Source organism: Zootoca vivipara, chromosome 4 (assembly GCF_963506605.1).
Source record: "Zootoca vivipara chromosome 4, rZooViv1.1, whole genome shotgun sequence".
Taxonomy (NCBI): Eukaryota; Metazoa; Chordata; class Lepidosauria; order Squamata; family Lacertidae; genus Zootoca; species Zootoca vivipara.
The window spans coordinates 46,444,513-46,455,149 of NC_083279.1; the positions used below are offsets into that span (position 1 = coordinate 46,444,513).

Genomic DNA, 10,637 nt, shown 5'->3' on the forward strand with positions numbered 1-10,637 from the left:
GCAGAGGAACGTCTGTTGCCTTTCAGATGTTGTTGGACTACAACACCTATCATCCATTGCTAATGTTGGTTGCAGCTGATAGTAAATCCAGCAACTGGCGGGACAGAGAATCATAGAATTGTAGAGTTGGAAGGGACCTTGAGGACCAACTAGTCCTGGCATCCCCAACCTGCGGCCCTCCAGATGTTTTGGCCTACAACTCCCATGATCCCTAGTTAACAGGACCAGTGGTCAGTGATGATGAGAATTGTAGTCCAAAACATCTTGAGGGCTGAAGGTTGGGGATGCTTGAACTAGTCCAGCCCCGTGCAATGCAGGAATATGCGGCTGTTCCATATGGGGACGAAACCTGCAACCTTGGCCTTATCAGCACCGTGCTCTAACCAATTGAGCTATCCAGGTTCCTATCATGAGTTCCAACCATTGGTTTGGTGGGGGGGACGATGGTATTTTAAAATCATTATCCGATATCCAAATAGAAATAACTGTAAGACAGTTGGAATGAGCAGAGGAAGAGGAGAAAGAGCTGAATTCTCATCAGCATCACAATGATACTGCAGGCCAAAATAAATTAATCAAGTCTGTAGACTAGAGAAACCATAGAGAGAAAAGGTGGCCAAGAATGGAGTCCTGAGGGACAGTAACAGAGACTGGGAAAACAACGTCATATTATTCTAAAGTATTTGCTAATGTATTGCAAGACAGAAGTGAATGCAAGAGAGGACCAGTAAACTCCAAAGAACCAAAAAGCAAAGAGTGCCAGCGAAAGCGGCATATGAGACTGGAAAACTTTTAAGCAAAGGCATCAGATTGTTTTTCTTTTTAACTTCACAACACTGTGTAACTCAGCGGCAGCACTAGAATAGAGAATGGGGCAGTAGCCTTTAATATCACTGTGAGCTGGAAAGTAGACTTAAAAAATATTAATTTGGCCTGTAGCTTGCTCTGTACAAGTCCTTTGGCAGAAGATTCTTGGTTTGTTGCAAGTTTGCACTCTCAACCATTTCATGTCCTCTTGGATACTGGAACTACAGCTTCCCATAGGTAACAGCTATGTGTGATTTGGAACTCTTGGGTCACCCTGCTGAAGCTAAATGCCCACAGAGATGAAGGGGAGAAGCCAACTCTTACATGCACAAATCAGTTTTAGCTGCATCCTTGGTCACTGATCCATTTACTGCATCTTTGCTCGCAAGTCCATTATACACATGCATATGTCCTTTTGTATTCTGAACACTTGCTCCTTGTCTGCCCAGTATACTGGCAGCAGTTTCCAACACCACTTGTCCTGACCAAGTCACCTTTCTAAGAATGGTCCCTCATTGTACTGCACCCGAGAGAGAAAGTAAACTGTACAGCCTGGCTGCACGTATGGATCTTTTCACATATATTTCTCCACTGGACACTTGTTTGCATCTTGAAGCTGTTCCTGGAGCGCTCCTAAAAGCTGCTACCACTAAAATGTTTCCTGGAAATGGGTCATTCCTGCAATTTGCTTATAAACGATCCTCTGTTCCTCTGATTTTTACATTTGCTATTGCCCACATTCTGCTTGTGTGATTGATGATGGAACCACATCAAGTTGATACAACATATGAAAACACACGAAAGCAAAGATCAGGCATTGATTGATCTTCACTCTTTAATAGGTTCACAATTGCTTGTTATTTCATCTTTGCAAAAAGATATTACTGATGTATAGATTATTTTTATTGCAGTGGTTTCTACAGACGATGGCTAGTTCTGCGCTTGAAGCACAATATACACATTTAGTCAAAGGCATGATTAAACACAGCACGGGATTGTCTTAAATAATAATAAAAATATATCCCTAAAATTGGAAAAAAGATGTGGAGCCAAAAGATAGCTTATTAAATATGCTGAATTCTGCATGGAGATACAATAATAAAAATTATGACGAAAGTTAGCCAGTTCTTGCTCCTTCAAGGAATGCTATGCAACACACTATAGATTTTTCAGCAAACCTGTTTCAGCAAGCTTAAGGAGGCAAAAGCCTAAAATGCAAAATACTCAAGATTTGTCTGGCAAATCCATCCATCTTGCTCTGGAGTGACTAGAGAGCGACTCAGACTGCCTCACTCAAGAACTGTGCGTTGCTACCCTTCTTCATTATCATGGTTAAGCCAGCAGGAAGAGAAATGTCCTTAAGATGCAAGGCCCAACAAGAAGCCTCCGACAAACCCGCCAGATACAACTATGTTCTGTTTAAGGAATTCTGTTGTCTGAAAAGGAAAGAGAGTTCACTATAGGCTGTGGAAATGGCATTACAGCAAAAACAAAAAAAACATTTTAAAAATAAACAAATACTTTTTGCACTCGGATAACCATCAGAGTTACAGAGTACAGGTGGAATATAGCTCTAGGTAGAGCTTTGTTAGTTGTGGAAAGATTGTTCATTGTTTTAAAAAGGAACTGTCTACCTTTGTCTTGAATTATAAGGCCATAATGCTTGTGTAGAAGGCATCTGCAACCACCTGTGACATTTCAAATGCTTTCAAATGTTTTATCATAAATACTTTAAATAACGAACCCCTAAATAAAAATTCCAGAGGGGTAGCCTGTTGCAAGAAAATCTACAGTCCTTGGGCACCTTTAAAAGGCTAACAAATGTATTGTGGCATACAGTTTTGTGCATTTGATGCACCAGAGTTTATGCCGAAGTACATTTGTTAGTTTTTTAAGGTGGCATTTGTTCTCAAATAAAAACCTATTTCTAAGGAAATATAATTGTTTCATGGATACAGACATCTGACTCTTTAAGGTCAATGGAAGATAGTCAGATAGACTGAATAAATAAAATATGCCTCCGTATAGAACCAGTCAAAAGGCCTCCAGGCAATATACCCAAGTGAAGGACTCATCTCATGGGGGGTGGGGACTGCATTCCCTCCCTTCTTGCTGAAGTCCAGGGTAAAGCAAAGGCCATCTGGGGCACAGCACTTAAAGTGTGCAGCCCAAAGCTTTACTCAGCACCCCCTTTCCTGGAGGCAAGGGTCATCTAACATACCATAGGTTGTTAAGATGTGGAACACTTGGAAACCCAACATTGCATCAAGGCCACAGCAGAATCAATATTCAAAAGCAAGTAAGACAAGATTTACCTCCTCAATCAATGTGTGGATTTCAGGAGCTGCCTTGTTTGCTCGCTTTTTGAGTTGCTTCTTTGCTTTGTTTACATCTTTTTCAACCCTTTTCCAGTCAACCTGTACGTAGCCACTATGACTAGCAATCTAGGAAAAGTAAAAGACAGACATCTGAGGAGCTAGAGCATAAAAAAATCTGAATGCATGTAAGGAAATGTACTTATTTAGGAAACTATTATCTGCTAAAATTAGGTCACCTTCCACATAATCCCCCTAGACTGTATATATATCTTTAAACTTTTAATTTTAAGATAAATCAGCAGAGAGACTGCAATAAATATTTAAAGGCTAAAATAGTATTTATGGGCATGCCACTTAAAACCTATCAGTTTGTTTACAGAATCTATTTTTGGCTTATAGTCATAATGACTTAAATGGTACATTTACATACGGGAATCCTAATCCTTGCTGAAGGCCAGCTTGCAGCGGGGAGGGGGGCATTTAGGATGGGGTGGAAGTGTGGCTCCATTTGCAAGGAAAAGCTGTACTACTTGGATGGTCCGTCCACACTGGAGGCCCTTGGTACACCCTCACAGAGCTCAGCAGGCACAGACGTACCGCCAGCAGTGGGACTCATTCAGCAGCATTCTGGGGCATATCATATTGTCCTGGAATGCTGGATCCAAAGCCCTCTCTCTTCCTTGTCAATCTCCTTAACTGAGCCAGCCTGAAGCCATCACAGTTATTCCTCATGCCCAACACTGGCTTCAACAGGGGTAGGGGTTAAAACTATCAGTGAGAGGAACACCCCCCCAAAAAAATGCCTTCCCACTTATGATTGCTATGTTATATAGCACTTCCCACTTATGATTGCTATGTTATATTTCACAAAATACCCGCTTTAATGTCTCATACTTAAATAAGAGACTTTTAGATACTTTAATTTTTAAAGTGTGCGTGTGTAGATGAGATAGATAGACCGACCAACACTTCTTCAACCAAAACTTTAACGTTTTATTATGGGCAATTTGTGGTTCTTCTCACATGGATTTTAGCAGAGCTGCACCAGCAAGAGGGGATCTGGGAAATACCCTTCAAGGACCACTTTATGCAAAACCATTCAGCTGTTGTTACAGCCTCCACTTCCCTTTCTGTTTGCTGAGCAGTTAACTTGCCTATACAGTATTCAAATCATAGCACTTTCTAAATAATTAAAATCTGCATACTTGTAGCAAAAGAAAACCGCCGCCTACTGCAGTCGCTGCAAGTTTTCCAACCTTCTGGAATAAAAATCCTGCACACCTTGGAGGAACGAGAGAGAGAAAAAATGAAAAGACAAATTAACAGTGCAATCTTATACATGTCTACTCAGAACTAAGAACCTCCAAGTTCAATAGGGTTTATTCCTAGGAAAGTGTTATTGGATTACAGTCTGAGTTGTCAAACTGTGCATACTTACTGGGCTCACAACATATTTACTTTCAAGTACCGGTAAATGTGCACAGGAGAATAGGCAATGAGGATAATCTGATAATTGGTTACTGTGTTCCAGAATTCTCATTCTCAAGATTGTGCATTTTGAAACCCCCTAACTGAATACTGTTGGCAAGGGTAGAATCTCATGGGATAAGAAATATGCAGGAACTCTCATTATTCTCATTGGCAACCCAGACAGAGCAACATGAGACTAACAGCACAAGAGATATGATTTAGTGGTATTTACAAAATATGAGGCTACTTTCCTGAATAAATAAGACCACATGACATTACTGCATGCCATCAGTTACTTGTTTGTTAACTTCTACGGTATAGGTGGATCCTGTTGATCAAACTAAACTGTAATAAAGATGCTGATGGATATAAACTGCATTGTCATAATATAATTTACACCACTATTTTGAATACTTTCTTTTTAGGTCCCTTAATGCTGTGATACTTGTGAAGATTATTTTTTCTACCTAGTCTTTGAACAATCCTTAAAATCTAGCTCTGAACAGCAACATTACGGTGCCACAGGAGGGTGGTTTCACTTTACCAACCCACTTTTATTTCCAAATCTTTTAATGAAACCAAAGTTAATTAAATAAATACTGAACTATAATACCTCATTTGTAAGCATTTGTAGGTTGCAAGGTGTAAATATAAAAGTATGATGTCACACTCAGAGTAGGTCCATTGAAATCAATGGTCTAAAGCAGGCTTCCTCAACCTCAGCCCTCCAGATGTTTTGAGACTACAATTCCCATCATCCCTGACCACTGGTCCTGCTAGCTAGGGATCATGGGAGTTGTAGGCCAAAAACATCTGGAGGGCTGAGTTTGAGGAAGCCTGGTCTAAAGTAACTTCAATCCATTGATTTCAGTGTGCCTAGTCCAATTCAACTGACATTGAATACCACCCCATTATCTTTAGTCACAGTTAAAGAAGCCAACTATTCCAATACAGTCTCATAATCAATTGTGCCATTCCTGCCCTGTCTTTTTAAAAAAATGATAGCAATATCTTCTCCTAGATATTTTGAAAACTGCTTATAAGAATGTTTGAAACCTCTTTTACTAGTTAAGTGTGATCTCAGAAATGTAAAATTTAAATCAGTTTAAAAACACTTTCAGAAGAAAATTGCTCTATCTATTAAAAACACACTACAGTATTTAAAAGCAGTTAGTTCTCACCAGCCTGATACGCCACCCATTACAATCTGAGTAGCTACAGAATACTTTTCTACAATAGGTCCAGAATTCCTGCCAAACACTCGGTTCCACCAATGATGGCGCCTTGCATATTCTGTTAAATCCAGTACTTCGTATGAATCCTCATCACTGTCATGCTCTTTAAAAGAGAAATTGATAGTTAGTTTCCCTCTACATTAAAAAAAAAAGAGTAAATGCGTTGCAGCTCTCAGCAATGCTAATTCACAAACATATGCCTGATGAAAGTGATTTAACTGAACACACTAATAATCCAGCTGTTCGGGAAGAGCAAGTCGTATAAAAACAACTGGGAGATATTACTCTAATTATTTATATTAATCTCCTTCCACATAAATCCCGTGGCAGTATACAAATTATAAGAAAAACAGCTTTTTAAAACAAAAAAATATGAGGTAAGTTTAAAAACAATATGAATTGGACACCTATGGCAGAGACCCATTCATATAGCTGGGAAAGCTTGACAAAACAAAACAAAACAAAAATGTATTCAATTGATTCTGGAAAGTGGAGAGAGTGGCTGCATGCTGTTTCACAGAACAGGAGCAGTCATAATAAAGCCCTGTTCCAATGATGTCCACTTGCTTGCACCACAGGACTCCTGGTTTCTCTTTTCCTTCTCCCTCCTCCAGCCCCTTGCAAGCTCCCCAAATCTGTTCTAGAGGGTCCCCCACCCTCTGCAGCAGATTTTGGGGGTGCCTGTGGGGCTGCAGGGGGCAGGAGAGGAAGGAAAACCCTGTTGCACAAGTAGATGCCTCCTCACACTATCTCACCTACTACATTTTCTTAATTATATGAACACTGATAAAGATAAAAAGGCTATACTGTACATTCTTATGTACAATTTGAGAGTACTATGGAAAGGCAAAAAAAAACCTTCTAGATTTCTAAGCTTATTAGATAACGGGTCCCATTCAGTTAAAGCAGTATGGCATATGCATATATATGTTGTGGATATAAAATGTTTGCTTATGTGGCACTAATCTGAGAACATTCTCTCAGGAATCCACAAAGCAGAATACTAGCACGTCAACTAAGGCCACAATACTGTAAATATTTCAGATAGAACCCTTCATTCTCTGCAGTGTGATATATGTGTTTCAGTGACATGCAATCATTGAACACGTCCTACCATTAGTCTCCATGGCCATTCCAAGGCCTTGACCTGCAGGTTTACCTCTTTACACATTAAACACACATGCATACAAAAATAGACACATCCCTGCAGTGTTACCAAAATGCAGAGATGGCAAAACCAACCAAAGTACTCAGAAGAAGTTCCTTGCAAGAAAGAAAGGGAAACCAAAGGCACATAGACACATAAGCATCATATATATATATATACCAGTATATTATATATATATATATATATATATATATATATATATATATATATATACACACACACACACAGTATGCATGTGTATATATATGTGTGTGTGTATATATGTATGAGAATTGTATGTATTACACATATATTACACATAGACACACACACCTACTTTAGCCAGATTTTCACGTACTTTCAGTAGTTGTTCCTTTAAAAAAATGAAAAAGGAAAGCCAAGACTATCACAATTTTTAAGATCAGGAAATCATGTCATGGATTGGTGGAGCATTAAGTCTGCATTTTGTACTTCAACATAATGGGATAATACTCAAAAGAGATTTCACAGCAAAGAAAATCCAAAGAGGATGAAAATGAACACTAGCCTTCATTTCCTGTGCAGTAAATCTGTCAAACGTGATCCCCAAGGATGTAAGTTTTTAGGGTCATTAGGTGAAGGACACCAATGCCATTCTGTCTGAGCTCAAAATCCCCATAATTTATAATGTCATGGGTTTAGTGTGAGCCCTAAATTATCTATGCTTTCCAGTGTCATTTACAGCTGACATTTCCTCAACACCTACCTAAAATATTTAAAATTATAAATAAAAGAATTCTCCGCAAGTCATTCGAAGTGTAAATAACACTAACCTCAGTTATGCAAAATTAAAGCAATGAAAGGCCAAAGAGCTGTAAGGCAACCAAAGGGAGCAACTTTTAACCTCTGAATGAAGGAGAGTGGAGTGGCATCACACACGGCAAGTGGCTGAGCGCCCATTTCTCATTTTGAGCCATGGAGGACATTTGCTCTACTAACTCACACACGCACTAGGTGTGGATTCCCTCCCTGCCCACGTGGGCAAGACCAGCAAAGCAAATCAACTTTCTTGCCATCAGTAACATGGTGCCTTCAAAGTGTTGTTGGGACTACAGCTCTCATCATTCTCTCATCATGTTGGTTGGGGCTGGAGGGAGCTAGAGTCCAACCATGTCTCTGGAGGGCACCAAGTTGGATTTCCCTACCATGCAGGAAAAAGACTAAATAAATGCAGGTAAATGTTGTATGGAGCTGGAAGTACAGGCAGCTACATCAAGGATGGACGAGATGAAGCATAAAATAAAAGACAGCCGTTAACACATACCCAGAACAGCTGGCATGCAATATTACTTAATCTAGAATAACTACAACCATGCATTAACACAGATTAGAAAATCCACATGTCACCCACAAGAACAAATGGTGCGAGCAGAGGAATCTATCCTTTTAAATTCTTTACTATTCTGACTTCATATTAGTACCTATATAAAATATGCCAAGTGATAACTGTTGCACGTGTAGCCATCTTCTCTCTATATGTGACACCTTAGCCACTGCACAGCCACAGCCTTACCCTAAGAGTCATTTCACTCATGGTAGAGCAAAAAAACCCAGTTTGCCAGCCAATCTCTTCTCTCAGACAGGCACAACTGCATGATATACAGTATATGCATTTTATTGCCTGTCTATCACAGCCACGCTTTAAATTTTTTGGGGACTCATAAGGGGAAAGAATAGTCATGCACCTAAAAGCAGTAATCTGAGAACTAGACTAGGGGACAGAGTGTATAGGGTGACAAAAGAACATTGCTTCCTCAGAGAAACCAAACCCTCTCCCTCTTAATTTCTCTAGCAAATACACTGCATTGTTACACTATCCTGGATCACAAGATAGCAATCCATTGTTAAATCTCAATCAGAGTCAAAATCTGAGTCAAAACAATCAGTCTCGCAGCACCCTTTAAACTAACTAATGTATTTATTATACCATTTAAACTAACTAATGTATTTATTATACCGTAAGTTAAAGCTGTGGCGCTGTGGGTTAAACCACAGAGCCTAGGGCTTGCCGATCAGAAGGTCGGCGGTTCGAATCCCCGCGACGGGGTGAGCACCTGTTGCTCGGTCCCAGCTCCTGCCAACCTAACAGTTCGAAAGCACAGCAAAGTGCAAGTAGATAAATAGGTACCGCTCCAGCGGGAAGGTAAACGGCGTTTCTGTGCGCTGCTCTGGTTTGCCAGAAGCGGCTTAGTCATGCTGGCCACATGACCTGGAAGCTGTATGCCGGCTCCCTCGGCCAATAATGTGAGATGAGCGCCGCAACCCCAGGTCACAACTGGACCTAATGGCCAGGGATCCCTTTAAGTTAAAGCTAATACTCCTTACTCTAAGCCACAGAGCCTCCAGGGTCAGCAGCATGCATCTGAATGCTAGCGGCTGGGAAACTACCAGCAGGAAATGGCCACTGCTTTGAAGCTCTGCTTGTTAGAATCATTCAATTGTTGAGGTGGAAGGGACCCCAAGGGTCATCCAGTCCAACCCACTGTGAGCTCCCTATGGGCATCTGGGTAGCCACTGATCCTAAACTAGGTGCAGTTTTCTTAATCTGACCCAGCAGGACTCTTATTATGGCCAACCCTAAGCACACTTACTAAATAAGTGAGAACAGAGAGCCTTACTTCCGAGCAAGCCTGATTAGTCTGGCACTGCGAGAAAATGTCCTGGCTGGAGGAGGCCCCTAAGCGCCCTGACCCTCGCCCCTCTACATTTATGCCCTCCACCACCACCCTCCGCCCCCTTGGGCAAGGGGTCTGCGCAAGCCCCGCCTGTTCTGGAGCCGCCCAAGCCCCACGGATTGGGGGTGGGCGAAAGGGAAGGGCAGGACTGAGAGAGAGAGAGAGAGAGAGAAGCCCAGGAAGCGTCGGGCGAGTTGGGCTCCCAAGTCGAGACGACTGACCAGCTCCTCCATCAACCGGCTCCGTCTCTATGCGCAAGGCAGGCCATCTCCGCCCTGGGAGGTTCGAGCGCCATGGAAACTGCGCCAGGCGGCCCTGGAGGAAGCCGGGCTGTCAACTGACCTGAGGCGGAGCGAGCTCTCCGAGACGCCATATTAGCAACTGGGGAGGACGGGCGGGGCGGGGGGGAGAGAACGAGAGAGAGGCAGCCGCAACTGCTCCGCCCACTCGCCGCCCTACAACATTCCACCCCCCCCACCCCCCGCGCGCGCACTCAGGGAACAAACAATCCGAGGGCTCTGGCAGCAGCGCATGCGCGACCCGAGGAGAAAACCAGTAAAAGCGTTTTTGTAAGTCTCCTCTCGGGGCCCTCGGCTGTCATGGAGTCGCGTCGCCTCAGAAGCTACTCGCGCGGAATTATGGGAGTTGTGGTTTTGAGTTCCCTTCTCCCTCAAGCGAAACGGATAGAGAGTGCCGAGGAAGAGGGCCTGCCAGGAGATCCTGACCATCCGGGTTCCTTGGACACTGAAAGCGAAGAGCTGCGCAGTTGTTGCCACAGACTGGTTTACGGGTTTACATGGTGATGTAAACCGCAAAATACAAGTGAAAACCAATCAGAAGCAGCAAGATCAAGTTTTCGGGCCATTCACCATCCCTTCTAACCCAGTGCTTTTTTTTCTTTAAGAAAATGTTTAGGTGTACTCTCATTTTCCTACTCACATAGTGC

At 42.1% G+C, this 10,637-nt stretch overlaps 1 protein-coding gene across 2 annotated transcripts; it reads right to left on the reverse strand.

Annotated features, from left to right (window-relative positions):
• Positions 1–1,624: 1,624 nt before the first annotated feature.
• On the reverse strand, positions 1,625–10,383 carry FUNDC1 (FUN14 domain containing 1). 2 transcript variants are annotated; one of them, XM_035116209.2, is made up of 6 exons: positions 9,913–10,383; positions 7,311–7,350; positions 5,777–5,933; positions 4,331–4,406; positions 3,123–3,251; positions 1,625–2,243 (listed from the first exon to the last, which is right to left on the reverse strand). In XM_035116209.2, exons 1-6 carry the CDS (start codon positions 9,922–9,924, stop codon positions 2,166–2,168), a joined length of 492 nt encoding a protein of 163 aa, XP_034972100.1. In that variant the 5' UTR covers positions 9,925–10,383; the 3' UTR covers positions 1,625–2,165. The 2 variants fall into 2 exon arrangements, with proteins under 2 accessions (XP_034972100.1, XP_034972099.2); XM_035116208.2 differs by lacking the exon at positions 7,311–7,350 and having other exon boundaries at positions 10,034–10,375.
• Positions 10,384–10,637: the final 254 nt, after the last annotated feature.

Excerpts from the sequence above, each read along its gene's own strand:
- FUNDC1 (XM_035116209.2), bottom strand. Across the intron at positions 4,407-5,776 it reads ATGGGTGGCGTATCAGGCTG|GTGTGCAGGATTTTTATTCC; the intron begins GTGAGAACTAAC and ends CGTTCCTCCAAG. Across the intron at positions 2,244-3,122 it reads TCCACACATTGATTGAGGAG|ACAACAGAATTCCTTAAACA; the intron begins GTAAATCTTGTC and ends TTTCCTTTTCAG.